General features: G+C 40.6%; 1 protein-coding gene across 2 annotated transcripts in view; it reads left to right on the top strand.

Moving 5' to 3' along the window:
• PHKA2 (phosphorylase kinase regulatory subunit alpha 2) overlaps positions 1-14,917 on the top strand; it is a 37,055-nt gene that overhangs the window by 244 nt on the left and 21,894 nt on the right. For both annotated transcript variants that reach the window (XM_065741354.1, XM_065741353.1), the window contains exons 2-14: positions 1,650-1,808; positions 2,891-2,938; positions 3,308-3,476; positions 4,307-4,389; positions 4,970-5,050; positions 6,052-6,150; positions 6,457-6,603; positions 6,834-6,887; positions 7,442-7,564; positions 10,054-10,149; positions 11,545-11,652; positions 12,368-12,446; positions 13,984-14,118. In XM_065741354.1, the coding sequence (XP_065597426.1) occupies positions 1,650-1,808; positions 2,891-2,938; positions 3,308-3,476; positions 4,307-4,389; positions 4,970-5,050; positions 6,052-6,150; positions 6,457-6,603; positions 6,834-6,887; positions 7,442-7,564; positions 10,054-10,149; positions 11,545-11,652; positions 12,368-12,446; positions 13,984-14,118 (1,381 nt within the window). The remainder of the gene's footprint in view (positions 1-1,649; positions 1,809-2,890; positions 2,939-3,307; positions 3,477-4,306; positions 4,390-4,969; positions 5,051-6,051; positions 6,151-6,456; positions 6,604-6,833; positions 6,888-7,441; positions 7,565-10,053; positions 10,150-11,544; positions 11,653-12,367; positions 12,447-13,983; positions 14,119-14,917) is intronic.

The following is a 14,917-nucleotide window of genomic DNA, read 5'->3' as shown; positions in this document are numbered from 1 at the left end:
TTGCCGTGCTTTGGCCGTTGGTGCGCCTGCTTCGGGTGTGTGCGTTGAGGTTGGTGCGCGCCTGCAGCGTTGACGTGCTTCTCTTAAGGCGCTTCCCCGCCTAGAGGGAAGGGCGGCGGGGCTTCTGGCGTGAGTCAGGTCCCAGATGCACTTGGTTGACTTGGAGCTGCAAAGCAACGAAAAGGGATCAGTCTCTAACAGTGAGGGTGGTGAGGCACTGGAATGGGCTGTGTGAATACCTGGTGTGGTGGTGGATGTTCCGTCCCTGGAGACTTTCAGGGCGAGGCTGGATCAGGCCGTGGGCCACCTGGTGTAGCTGTGCGTGTCCCTGCTCGTTTCAGGACTGCGCGGCCTTTAAAGGTCCCTTCCACTCCTAAGGATTCTATGATTCTAACGAAGGAGGTGAGCACCCAGATCTCCACACCTGTGAACGTCTTTATGTGAACTGCTGCAAACCTGCCAGCAATAAAAAAACAAGGATATGGTGTGAGTAGTGTGAAACAGCGCTGCCACGCTCTCACCATGGTGAGCTGTGGCAGCTGCCTCCTACTGCTCTTCTGGCCCTGTGGGTTGACCTTGGGCTCCTTCAGCAGCTGCTGGGGAGCTGGCTCTGAGCTGAGCCACCCACGTCCTGTAAGAGCCAGACATAAGAGCAGCAGGCAGCAGAGGTGCTGCTGAGACAGGATTGCACAGCCCTGGTATGCGGGGTGACCTTGTGCCCGGCATCCAGCAGCACAGCAGGCCTGCAGATTTGATATGCTCACTGCTGTGCTCTGATTGAGCTCATGTTCTCTGCGACGTGGCTCGGAGAACGCAGAGCCTGTTTGGGAACGTTGTGCTTTGATAAAGATGTGTCTGACAAGGCAAGGGTCAGGTGTCCCTGTCACAGCAATTGATCTGGCATTTGTAACAGTTGCTCTGAACACGCAGCTGAGAAACAAGTGTACAAGTTAATGGCAATGAGGCAATGAGCATTAATGATTAAGTGAAAAACATAGAGAAGTATTTGGGATGCAAGAGACTATGCAGTATTCTGGTTTTCAAACAGTGTTGCTACTGAATGCAATCAGAATTTGCTGTTCTCTGCATTGGAGCTTAGAAAGGCTTTGTATGCATTCATGCTTTAACGTCTGTAAAACAAGTGAGTAAATAGCTGGAAGCACTTTGCTCACTTCCTAGAAGAAAAGCAGTGTTTTTGTTTTCTTTTACTTCCTCAAGACCATGCCACAGTACAGACATGCAGACAAGGGCAGATCCCAGCTCAGTTTCTAATGTAAATTCAGTACCCTGTTTTCCTTCCAAATACACACAATTTAGATTTGTATTTCTTCATCGTGCTTCGGCTGTCACCGAGTGATGTAGCTCATCCTCCTGGGTGGGTGAGGGTCCCCTGCTGGATTCTATAAGCTTTGTGTCCTGAAGTGTTCAAATAAACAAATTTTGCATTTCACGTGTGTGAGTTCAGGAAAGGTCTGGGCATCTCTGTTGCAAAACTGTGAAAAGCCATATTGTGCAACCACTGTGAAATTTTGAAATCCTTTCTTTTTATCTCTCCCCCCCCACCATCTTTTGATGTGGAAAGAAATGGTTTGTTGTATTAGATGGGACTTCAGGTAATAATGTTTGTTTACCCTTTCTGCCATGTTCAGAACCCAGTTACAGGGCTGCTTTCAGCTGGTACAGACCATAAGGATGCTTGGGTACGGGACAACGTCTATAGCATCCTGGCAGTGTGGGGCCTTGGCATGGCCTACCGAAAGAATGCGGACCGGGATGAGGACAAGGCCAAAGCCTATGAGCTTGAGCAGGTATGTTCATTGCAAAGCAGCTATGGTATTTTGTGCTTTTTCTTCATATGGTTGTGGTTTTTGTGTGCTTGCATTAGCTGCTATGTCTAGGATGTGGTGGTGTTTTCCCAGCGTGGAATATGTATTTTCTTCCTGTGGCAGCAGTGTCTTTGTAACACAGGGTGGTCTGTGTTCCTAGAAGCCCTCCAGGAGGTGAGATTTGGAGAACTGAGCAACTGAGAGGCTAACATCTAAATTAATATATAAACCAAAAGGAAACTGGTTGGAGTCAAATCCCATTGTTTGGCAGATTGTTGTAAACTGTAATTCTGAAAGATCTTATTCTCTCATTTAGAAGCCTCTGTGATTAAACTGTGAGATCCTTGATGAGGTGTGTTGTGGGGTAGAAATTCAAACCTAGGTTGCTTGTATGTTAAGGTGGATCATTTTTCTCCTTGAGGAGAAACGTGCCCTTTAAAGCAGCTGTGTTTGAAATATGAATTTGTGTAGTCTCATGGAAATCATATGTGGTTTATAGACATGTTTGGTCAGAACCAAAAACAGCAAAGTGTGATTGTAGTTTTAGGCCTTAATATTTTCTGTAATTTAAGACAAAAGTTTGTCTTAACGCTTCATCTGAGCTTCTCTTTGTACACACTGAAGTCTCTTCACATTAGTCATCTGCTTGCTGTATAAAGAGATGAAAAGACTCCACAGGTTCTCCAGCTGTGTCTGTGTCTTGCAGTTATTAACCAGTGTTGCCTAGATCTGTCAGTTTTAACAGTCACTGTTACTATTCTTATAATGTGTATCATTCCTCTTACTTCCTTAGCCAGATAGAAAAAGCAGGGTTACTCTACTTGCTAGAGAGAGCCTTCAGGAAAAGATCAATTCTTCTAAACAGAGGTGTGGGAACAAATATCAATTAAATTAAAAACAAAACAACAAAAAAAGGGGGTTTAAAACATTACAGATTAATGTGATTTTTTTGCTGTTGGGAAGATGTTAACATGGGATGTGATCTTGTGACTTCTGCATGTTGTTTTTAACAGCTGATAGGGCTGATAATACAGGGATGTAATTGGTCTGCTTTATTCCTGCAGAATGTTGTGAAGCTGATGCGGGGGCTCTTACAGTGCATGATGAGACAGGTATGTGTGTATGGTACAACTCTGCACATCCACTGCTGTTTGCCTGAGCCAAACTCTGACTGGACTCATACCTTTGTTAAGATCAGGTTTGTAACAAATCACAGTGTTGCCTTTGCAAACTGATTTTCGCAAGGGTGCATAGCTGTAACTAAGATCTGAACTTAGCAAGCTTAAGCTTACTCTATCCCAAAGAGATGTGGATTTAGGCAGAGTCTAAAGTTCATGCGCTCTGATCAGTCAAAACGTGCTGAAGTGAGGTAACAAAAAGTAAGACATCAAGTTTCTTCCTATCTAAGACAAAACATTGTGAAATTGTTTGGAGAATTTCTTCTGAAGCATTTCATATTTGAAATCTGTGGTACTTTTCAGGTAGATAAGGTTGAGAAGTTCAAACGCACACAGAGTACCAAGGACTGCCTACATGCCAAGTACAACTCTGCCACTTGTGCCACGGTGGTTGGAGATGATCAGTGGGGACATCTGCAAGTTGATGCCACTTCCCTTTACCTGCTCTTCTTGGCACAGATGACCGCATCAGGTAAGCAGAATATATTTTAACCTTGACTGTTAACGATCTTTATATTCAACTTTCTGTTGAGAAGGAGAAAAAAAATGTAACTAGCTTCAAAGATCTTTGTGTAGTTATTGCAGAGAAAATAGCATTTCTGTGGAAAAGAGATGTGTTAGGATTTCACAGTTGCAGTAACTGCCCAGGAAGTGTCCGTTCCCTTAAAGATTGTTGGTGTACAAATTCATGAGCTATTCAGAGCCGTGTCACAGAAGAGCTGTGTGTCTCATGGGCAAACAGGTTTATTTGGAGTGACCGTGTCAAGCCAGGTGCCACTGTCCTGTCTGTGTTCCTTTTCTAGCTGGCATTGTTTAGCTTTCTGCTCATCTCAGTCATACTCTTCCTGTGAGAATAAGGCTCTTCTCCTCGTGGTCTCCTGCCATGAAGCAGATGGTGGAGCTGCTGCTGGAGCTGGCCATGCAGATCACAGGAGCTGGAGCTGGCTCAGATCTCTCTGCTCTGTACCCATGGTATATGAATGCCATGTTTCTGCTGAGGGCATTTTTTGTCCAATCTTTGAAACAGATGATGTGTATTGGTGGCATTTGAAGTAGTTTTATCAGCATCAAGTGTTCGGGCTTGCTGCTGCTTCTTTTGAAATCAGCCTGAATCGTTAAGAATTGCAGAATGGCTCAGGTTGGTAAAGACATTCAAGACATTCAAGGTCTTCAAGTTCGTTTCACTGATTTCTGTGAATAGTAACTGGTAGTTGGTAACAAATATACAAAAGCTTGAAACTTTTTGAAAAGTAAATATTTCAGTTTTAATACAGCATAATTTCTTTCTTCTCTTGTTTTTAGGTTTACGTATCATCTTCACCCTTGATGAAGTTGCCTTTATTCAGAATCTTGTTTTTTACATAGAAGCTGCCTACAAAGTTGCTGTAAGTAGTTATGTGTATGACATCTGAACACAGCTTAGATGTGGGTGGGGAAGTTATTTTGTGATGGTGACTGAAAACGTGATCTTTATCCATCAGAGGATGTCAGAATTTGTCATTACCTTGTGAGCAACATCTATGGAAGTGGTGGGATGTCTGTGGGGGGATTTGCTGTTTTCTGGATGAAGTATAGTTATTCTATCATCATAGTAGTAATTAATAATAGTTCTGAATGTTTTGTGGGCCTTTTTAAAAAGAGCAAGGTTTTATCAAACTTATTTTTGGAAAGTGATGAGTTGAATGGGCACAGGGAGAAGCATGCAGGTCTGAGGTCTTTGTGTGTTCTGTGGAGAAAGATTCATGACTGCAAAGTGATCCTGCTGGGATGTGTCTTTATGTTCTGCTCTTTAAACATGAGGAGAAACTCTTTGGAAGTCATTTACTTATCAGCCTTAAAAGTAAAATAAGTTTTATACAAGGTTCTGGTTTTGTGGTGAGCCTGTGCATGTAGAGGTGAGATAGGGAAATACAGGTTGTGTATGTAACCATGCCAGTTTTTTTCTTGATGTTGTTATTCTTGCAGGATTATGGAATTTGGGAACGTGGTGATAAGACAAACCAGGGCATCCCTGAACTCAACGCAAGCTCCGTAGGGATGGCCAAAGTGAGCATGTCTTCCTGACTCTTCCTTTATGGCTGTTCTGTCACTCTGAATAGTTCTAGTGAACCCAATGGCTTCCTTTGCATGGCCTTGTTGGCAGCAGTTAACTGATTGTATTAAGAATTTTTGTTGGGATATGACTTGAGTATTCAACATGAAATCCTTGTGATAATGGCTTCCTTTGAAGGACCTTTTATAATTCTGGGGACTGCAAAACGTGCAGCAGAATCACTGACTCACAAATGTGATAGATACAGGAAACAGAATTTTAAAAGGAAAGCTCCTTCCTCTCTTCCTGCCCCATCCCCTGTGGCACAGGAAGCCCCACATTAGCAAAGTCAGGACACTGACTGGGCGGGTGTGAATGGGTGGGTTGTTAACATCTTTCTTAGGCATACACATTATAGCTGAGAGGTATGAGATGTACTGATGCACCTGTAAAGGCAGGGCATGATGTGTCTCTGTTAGCTGGTTGGCCATTAGGCACGGAGAGAGCAGACATCTCTCCTTCCCTTGGAAAGTGATAGTATCAGAAAGGGAAGTGAATGGTAATGTGCTCTTCCCTGCACCAGCAGAGCCCGGTTCTCAGAGCATGTTGAGCAAGCCCTCCTCTGAACAGCCCTGCAACTAGAAGCAGTGAAAGGCTACTGAAATTGAGAGGTTAATTTGGAATGTGGAACAAGAGAAGCATTTATTGCTAAATATAATTTAAGTATTATTCAGCAGAAGCACTGTTTCCTGTTGCTTTGCGTTGGGCTCTAATTGCAAGAACGGTCAACAGTGCATCAGTCCTGGATCCTGTGAGTGGAATGCAAAAATACTGTCTACTTTTTCTGAAGTATTGGCATGCTTCACGTTGAATTTGGAAACAGTATCTGTGGAGCAAACTAATGTCTTGCCTAATAACTGTCAGAGGGACTGTACAGGTGCTGGGGTGTACACTTGGCTTAAAAGATACTTAATAATATTTTTGCATGTATGAATTTTGTTCATTTGTTTTGAAGGCTGCTTTGGAAGCAATTGATGAATTAGATCTTTTTGGAGCTCACGGAGGGCACAAATCAGTGATTCATGTTCTTCCTGATGAAGTGGAACATTGTCAGGTAAAAAGCAGTCTTCTGTTTCTGGTGCTCAAAGAAAATCCATCTCTTTTTCCCTTTTGTTCTTAAATGAAATGCTGATTAACTGAATTGTAAACTTAATAAGGGTGACTTCAGACTGTGATCTGCACCATTTTTATAGTAAATCATGTGGAAGTGTCTGGTTTGAAACATTCTCATATTAACTCAGTTAAAATACTTACGCAGCGAGTTCTCTCAGTTTGCAAATTGTGTATTTTATTTGCGAGTTACATAGCCTTCTGAGCAAAATTAACTATTTTATATCTCTCTCTTCTGTGTTTTGCTCAGTCTATACTATACTCCATGTTGCCAAGAGCATCCATGTCAAAGGAAATAGATGCTGGCCTTCTCTCTATAATTTCTTACCCAGCTTTTGCAGTGGAGGATATAAACCTTGTTAATGTAACCAAGAGTGAAATTATATCCAAGTTGCAGGTAAGGAATTTCCTTTATTTTAATTTTTCAGAATTAAAGAGGAGCAAAACCTTTTTTTCATAATTGAAAATCCTAATTAATCTAGGACTGACAGGCTTGGTGGGCCCATGCATGAAACAGAGGGAGGAAAATCCCTAAGTGGCACTGGAGACTCACAACTTAAATGTCAGTATCAGTCTGTGAGGAAAAGTGGTATATGAAGTTTCCTATAATTTTGTCTGTTTTTATAGGGCCGTTACGGTTGCTGTCGCTTTCTCCGAGATGGCTACAAGACACCCAAAGAGGTACTTCTGATGTATATTTTCAGATGTTAGGAAGAATGTTCTCTCTTTTTAATTGGCATTATTTTGTCTTGTTTACATCAAGGGCAAAATTACGTATCATTATTAAGACATTTGGTAGTAAGCCAGATAAACCACTCAGTCTTGGGAATGACTCATATCTGAAGGAGGCTAATTGTTGAAAGACCACCAGGTACTAATGAGATAACTTAATTCATGATTCTGCAAGGTATTAATCCTTAGACAGGCTTATGGTGCCTAAGGAAAAGAACTGCCTTCTAGATGGCTCCAGAGTATCTATGAAGTAGGGCAGAGACAAGAATTATTTGGGTGGCATCTAGATTCTGAGTCTGAGAAGGGCTGGTTCATCTGGTGACAGGTTAAACAAGACTGAAACTGAATGTGAAAAATAAATTAAGAGGCTACATGGATACTTTTTGCTTTATTTTTATTGTTTTCTTGGTTTTAATTATTTGTATAAAATAGGCTTTCACAGTGTATGGAGTTTGAGTGACTAATTTAGCACCGTGACTAAAAGAGCATGATTGAATTTCCAGGATCCAAGTAGATTGCACTATGATCCTGCTGAGCTCAAGCTGTTTGAGAATATTGAGTGCGAGTGGCCGGTATTCTGGACATACTTCCTAATTGATGGAGTATTTAATGAGGACAAAATTCAGGTGAGGAGAGAAGAAATGGCTTATAATGGAAATGCAAGGCTGTTAACACCCATAATTTGTAGCTTTTCTCTGTGTTTATTTTAGTTATCAGTTACCACCAGTAAAGGTCCCCATGGCCATTTTTTCTTGGTAGAACCCTTTACTATTTGTATACATACAAATCACATATTTGTGTAGGTGAATTACATTCTACAGATAGCAGCAGCGGGGTGAGGCTGTGGATGGAGCATTTGCTTTCACATTCTATTTGGGCTGGATGGAGTGTGATAGGTACTACTATTTGAATCTCTTACAATATTTATGCTCCTTTGGCATCAATTGCTACTGGGAATCACTGGCTTTCACAGGAACTCAATAGGGTTTCACACATCAGGATGGTAACAGTCTTCAACCAGCGTGACCTTACTGGAAAGTTCATGTAATGGGTAAGGCTACAGTGCTGTCCACACTGGGGCGTGGAAGGGTTGCCCTTTTTCTGTCAGGTTGAGTGGCTCTGTTGGCTGGTGGGTTTGAGCTGGTCTTGATGTGGTTTATTTGTCTGGTTCTGTTTTATCACCAGCCTTGATGCCTCACCAAATAATGTAATTATTGAGATGAGTCCAGCTTCTGTTTTCCCTGATCTCTGTGGCTTGGCTGCTGAGAACAAGGCTAATAGTTCTTACAGTCCTTTGGTACATTCAGGGAGGTTTGGGATGGGTTAGGCCCTCATCAGGAGCCATTTAATTTTAACTGATTTGTAGGTTAATTGCTGTTTCCTTATTTCACACCTTTGCTGTGTCAAGCATTCAGTGGTCAGGGAAGCAAAATTGGCTGTAACCTTTCAAAGGTTATAGTGGTTCCTGGAGAACATTGATGAAATTAAAGAGCAGCAGGTAATGAGAACTGAATGTATTCAGATCAAGAGCTTGAAGGCTTGAAGGAAGTAACAAATACATGTGATTTAAAGTTGCCCAGTATGCAGAGGGACTATGATTATAAGTATAACCTCTTAAAAATAGATTGCCATCAGAAACAAAGCAAGGAATTTCAGACCAAAAATAACTTTCTATAACAGATGTTGTAAATACAGTGAAGTATTTACTGGCATTAAAATAGGGGTTAGTTTGCTGAACACAGTAGAAATAGTCTGATGGAGAGAAATAATGTTTCAAGAGGAGAAAAATAAGAGTTTACTGAAACTTCGAGCACATTAATAAAATAATTTTTCCAAAAGCAGTCTCTAGAATTTAGTTAGGTGATCTGTGACATTACATTTCTGATTGCATTTATGGTGTGCAGATGGTTAGTGGCTGGCTGTGCTCAGAAAAGACAGTTGACCCCAGTTCCCACAGTTTAAACTTAGCCACTTGTTATTCTCAGGTGAGTGTGTCTCGTCTTCCACAGTTACTGCTCCATAAGCCTTATTGCAGTAGCAGCAACTGTTAGGAAAATAAGCACCCTGAACACTCAACAAGAGTGGATAATGATGGGATGCTGACAGTATTAGTGCTCCATGACATGAATGTATGGATACTTTAGCTTGTGTGTTGGGCTAGAGATTATCCCTCAGAAAGGTATAGGCTGGAGCAGAATTTTAGAGCCTGTTCCTGGTAGTGCTAGTAAACAGCTTCCCTGTGAGTTAAAACTTGGAATGGAATAGTTAAGAAATGGGACAAAATAAGAAATCTGGTTTAAAAAAAAAAAAGTTGGATGTTGGACCTTTTACATGTGCTGGTGATTACTGTGGCTAACTCTACATTGGTTGTCTTATTCTGCTTGATCTTCTCAGAGTCCTACCAGGACAGAATTGCTCAGGCTTAGGAGTTATCTGCCCAGGGAGAGGGAGGTGTTCAAGAACTGTGTACATGTGGCACTAAGGGCCATAGTGGGTGTGGTGGAGATGGGTTGGTGGTTGAACTGGGTGATCTTGGTCTTTTACAACCTTAATGATTCTATAGCTCTATGATAATATGTTGTCTAGCAATACAAGAGCAAGGAGATTTTATGTTCATTTAACGTAAGTATTTTTATTGGATTTACATCTATTTAAAGCTTTCCTTAGGGCAAATGTTTAAGAGAAACTTAATTCCCTGTCCTGCAAAGTTGGATTCAGAATATCATATAGAAACGTGTTTGGTAGAAAGCTAATAAATCTTACACTTTTTATGGATATTGTTAGTCCTGACATCTTCCATGTCACTTCATTATCGTGATCAAATTTTATGCAGGATTTCTAGTGACTTCTTGATTGCAAGAATATTTGTGCTTCAGTGGTGTCTTTTTGATTAAAGATGTGTGCTTATGTTTTGGAGAATGATAATACTGGGATCTCGGAACACTGTCTGACAGTTTGAAGCCCATTCTTCCATCAGCAAGCTGTGGCCCATTTTCCCCAGTCCCCCTTATCGTTTAATTTTTTATGAATTTTCAATAGATAGTATATATATATAACTGTACTGTTTCTATTTTGCTGAGTGTATTGTCTTATTTTCTTATATAAATATTTCTAGGTAGAAGAGTACAGAGAGGCTTTGGAAGGAATACTAATCAGAGAAAAGAATGGAATAGTTCTAATGCCTGAACTATATGCAGTCCCTTCAGAAAAGGTATTGTGAAAATGCAGCATCCCCTTCAGTACGTGAAGTATAGATATCAAGAACAGTGTACCATTTTCCTGTAACTCATAAATCTAAGCCAGCAATAAAAATAAAACAACCCATAGCACGTTATTAAATACCAATAAACCTTTTGTGGTTCCCGCTGAGAAATGTTAAATTTTTTTAAAAGCTTCTAAATGATTAAATCCTGGAGATAGGAATCTAAGAGTCTATGGAAGTTCATTAGCAGGTTTGAAATTTGTAAGCACTTATAATAAGGTGCATTTAAGAAGTGCTTCTGGTGATTTAGGAATTGAATCTCAAAGAAGAAATAAAACATAGACTGTTCTGGCTGTTTATTCTACCAGTGGTTTATGCTCACTCTTTTTCAGAGCTTGTATTTGAGATGAAAACAGGCTTCAGATGAATTGGGATTTTCGTTAGATTTTTAGCATGGTTTTTGTCTGTTCTTTGTTTGTTTGTTTTTTCTCATCCTTGCTGTCACTGTTATACCCGTTTCTCCCCTTGTAACAGAGAAATTCAGATAACATTACATCCCCTTCCGTGCTACTTGATTTTGTATCTCTTCCTGCCAACTTCTCCCATTCCAGACTTCTCAGCCTTCACTGAGGGGGTGGAGCCTTTTGGACTGGTCTGAGTTTAGGGAAGAAGTATCAACAGCTGATGTCTTACTCACAGGTCTAAGGCTGAAGTTACCTTCGTGCTGGGAGCAACTGTGTAACAGCACAGAGCCTTTTTGTAAATTCTGATATGATTATGATCTGAAGAATGTGCCAAATAAATGGTGTAATTTTTGCCTGCCATTTTAAAATTTTAAAATGGCTCTGGTAAAGATGATATCCAGGAGGCTTTATGCTCCTCCCTCAATAGATCTGTATATTGCAAGATCAAGTCCAGGGTTTTGTTTTTCTGTTTGCCAAAAGTAGATGATACTTTATTTTTCTGTAGACCATTCTTGCTAATGTAAGTAGGGTAGAATAGACTTCAGTTTTGGAAAGCCCTTCCAAATGCACCTTCAGGAAGCTAGGTAGACAGCAGTGGAGTTCAAGAATCATCTTGCACGGAGCTGGAAGGCTGACACAGTTCCCCAGAAGCTGCCCAAAGGGAAGATGATGAGAAGAAAGGGGAGGTCCTGGCACCAAAGCTATACTTGTGTGCATAGTCCTCATTCAACCTACAGCTTTAAAAGTTTGGGTGTTATATGAAAAGGAAGTATAGTTCTTGTCCCAGGCAGTGTGCAGCCTCAAAAGTAAAATCAAGAGATGTCAATAATAGGGGGTTAGAAAGGGTAGATGATAGTCCGTATTTTTACAAATGCTTCCGTGTTATTGGTTGTTCTTTAGAACTTCAAGATAATTTTCTTGTTTGTGCTTTTTTTGTCAGGTTGATGAGGAGTATGAAAATCCTCACTCAGTGGATCGTGTCCCAGTGGGAAAGCTGCCTCATCTTTGGGGGCAGTCATTGTACATCCTTAGTTGCTTATTAGCAGAGGTAATTATTTCTTGTACAGTAGGTGAGTTTGTATTTCATTCTGTTTCGAGTTGGTTTAGCCTTTGAGGACAGTTTGACTATCAGGTAGGGGTCAGGTTTTCCAATAGATACTGTGGAGGAATCACTTTGAGCTTTCGGGATCTTATTTGTGTACTATGTATATTATGGATAACGTACCATCTGTATGTTAGTTACATTGTGCTAAACTGTCTTTCTCATCAAGTTCAGTAAGTTGCTAGATGGGCTAGATATATCATTATGCTAAGGAAATACAAAGTCCAGACTGATTTAACTGTTCCAGAGCTAAGATTCTGCCACTTTAGCTCCACTGGGTTGCACCTTATTCTGCAGCATAAGATGCCTTACAGAATTGTCCAGTATTAGCTATGGACTTGGTGAAGGAGCAACTGAGTATCCCTGAGGAACTGCAGAAAAATCACTGGCCTGGTAACGTTGTTTCACTTGCTGCAACTCTAAAATAGAGAATATGGATGTGCAGATTGTGTCAGTCATAACCATTTTCTTCTTCCAAAAAGTATTGCAGCACTGTTTCTGCTGAATGTACTACTTAGTGGGTGGGATGAGGAAACCAGACTTTAATCTGGCTTTCCTGATAAAATGTGAAAATTGGTTAAGATATCTTCTAGATGTCATCAAAAGCATTTTGCTTAATTTTTGCTTGTCTCCTTCCTCTTTTATTTCTTTTTTTTTCTAGGGATTTCTGGCTGCAGGTGAAATTGATCCCTTAAACAGAAGATTTTCCACTGGATTTAAACCTGATGTTGTGGTACAAGGTTAGGGATTTTTTGTTTGTTTTTGTGAGTAAACCGGAATGAAAAGTTGAGAGAGAATGAAGAAGGGCATGTTTTAAAATGATACTGATGTTTGCATGGGACCTGAATGCTTTGGTGATACTGTGAGAATGAGAAAGTGGTTGTTTGTTGAGCTGCTTTTCTTCTAGGCGGGGAGATTAGCTTTAACAAACCTTTTAAAGAAATACTTGTTATGATTTTAAGACTAGCCACAGACTGGGAAGTGGCAGACAATCTTTTATTGAAAAGGAAGGTCACAGTGAATACTAGCACAAAGAGAAAGGGCTGACAGGAAATAATTCTGAGCTGAATGGTTAGGTTTTTGTACAGCCCCTTTTCAGCGGATCCAAGGAAGAAAGGGGTGGTGCAGATCTCTGTTAGCAGAAGTGAGGAGTGAGCTAGATAACAGAGGGCAGTCAGACTTACAGCTGTCTTTGTCTGCTTCAGGGTGCATCTGCTGCTCTCATCAGTTCAGGAGCAGCCAGAACTAAATACTTAAGTTGAGGACCAACACCAACTAATTGAGCATAAAAGCTTTCACAGAACCACAGAGTTGATGGGGTTGGAAGGGACCTCTAGAGATAATCTAGTCCAACCCACCTGCCAAAGCAGGCTCTCTGGACCATTAAGTGTTGGTGCAGCATGAGAGCATTTTACTTCTGGATGCCTGGGCTAATGCTTCCCTAGGGCCTGTGTCATTCTGGGAAGGTAATCAGCTCATTTAGCAGGACCAACTCTCATCAGTGGTGTTGCAGGCTGAACAAAAGCTTGTTTATCCCCTGTTGGTGTCATAGTGGTGACATTTTGCTGATCTAAAATGCGTAATTTCCCTTAGATACATAAATGCATGCTTATTTTTAGCATTTTTGACAGCTATTAATAATACAGAGAGTATGAATTATTAGTCCCAAACCAATAAGCCAGCTCACAGCGCACAAAAACTCAAATAGGACAAGGAGTAAAATCAGGCTTTGGACTGCAAATTCCTCCGATGCAGGGACTTTTTTTTTGCCTACCTCTTCTGTATTATGGCATTTGGAACATTTATTGTCATACACCTAACATACTTGTACACCATTGACCTAGCTGTGTTGAGTTGATGTGCTGTATTAAAACAAAGATTTTCAAGTAAGGTTTCCTCTTGCTTTGTGGGGGCAAAGCTGCATCTCCTGAAAGTGACTGCACAATACAAACTACATGAAGTTGGAAGGAAATAATGCCTAACCTCACAGCTAGCTGTGCTTTGAGCAGAAGGTTGGACTAGAGATCTTGTGAGGTCCCTTCCAACTTGAGCTACCATACAATCCAGAACTGAAAGGAATGACAAGATGTGTGGAGACGTAGGGAGCTAAAAGCTCTCTGACATCCTGTTAGATCTCATGAAGACATAAATTCAGGAAGAAGTAAAGCCTTTGTGCATTTTTAGACAACTACACAATAGCTGTGAGGTGGCAGTAAAGGCAGTCAGTAAGAGCCAAAATTATTCTTTATAACTAGTATTTTGTTTTCTGTTATGCAGTAACTGTTCTGGCAGAAACGAATCAAATTAAGAATCTATTGCAAGACCATGGAATCAGTGTTCAGAGCATTGCTGATATCCATCCACTCAGAGTGCAGCCTGCTCGCGTCCTAAGTAACCTCTACACTATGCTGGGCAAGTATTTAAATATCTCTATTGCCATGCTTTTTTTTTTTTTTTACTTTTTTTTTTTTAGAACAACTGTCTTAAAAACTGACTTCTTTCTATGCAGGAGCTACTTCCAAAGAGGAAAAAATGGCTTTTAAAAAGGAGCCTGAAAAAATATAGTAAACACAGTGTTTCTCCTTTCAGAAGTCAGAATGCTTTGGTCATGAGTCTGGAGATTAAGGACTCTCTGGAAACTTTCTTCTCTAAACTAGGGAAGCTATGCTGCTATCAGAGTGTCTTTGGGCTCTGAGGTTCTCGCTAATATTTCTTCCAACCCTGAGCTGAACAGAGCTGACAGAAGCTCTCTGTCTGCAAATCCAGACGCCTTTAAGGCTTTTGTAGCCCCAGAACTTGAAATAAATTTCCAGTTCCTCAGTAGCCCCTGAGGCCCATGGTTCCTCTAAGCCTGCCAAATTGATTAACTAAAAGCACAAAAACTCAAACTTGTTTTAGTTGAGTAAGAAACTAAACTTACTTGTACAACTTAAAGCAGGCCAAAAATTCATGATTCAGATCTGTCGCTGTTACTAGAAAGCAAAATTGAGATGGAGTGAATCAGCATTGATATATTCCTTTGCAGTATGGACAAGGAAAACTAGTTGTATCATGCTTCTGTGTCAGTCTTGAGCATGTTTCTATGGTAATGTACTTTATGGCTAAAGTGAAAGAAGTATATGAGACAGTTTTTGTTTGTTTTTTATTGTTATGTGGTTGTTTTTTTTTTTTAACAGAAAGTAAAAGGGCCTTCAATGAAGTGTTAGAAATT

The sequence above is a fragment of the Cyrtonyx montezumae genome, unplaced genomic scaffold (assembly GCF_038088225.1).
Source record: "Cyrtonyx montezumae isolate F1298 unplaced genomic scaffold, pur_monq_1.0 scaffold_3, whole genome shotgun sequence".
In the NCBI taxonomy this organism is placed as follows: domain Eukaryota; kingdom Metazoa; phylum Chordata; class Aves; order Galliformes; family Odontophoridae; genus Cyrtonyx; species Cyrtonyx montezumae.
This window is presented reverse-complemented; position numbering and strand designations above follow the sequence as displayed.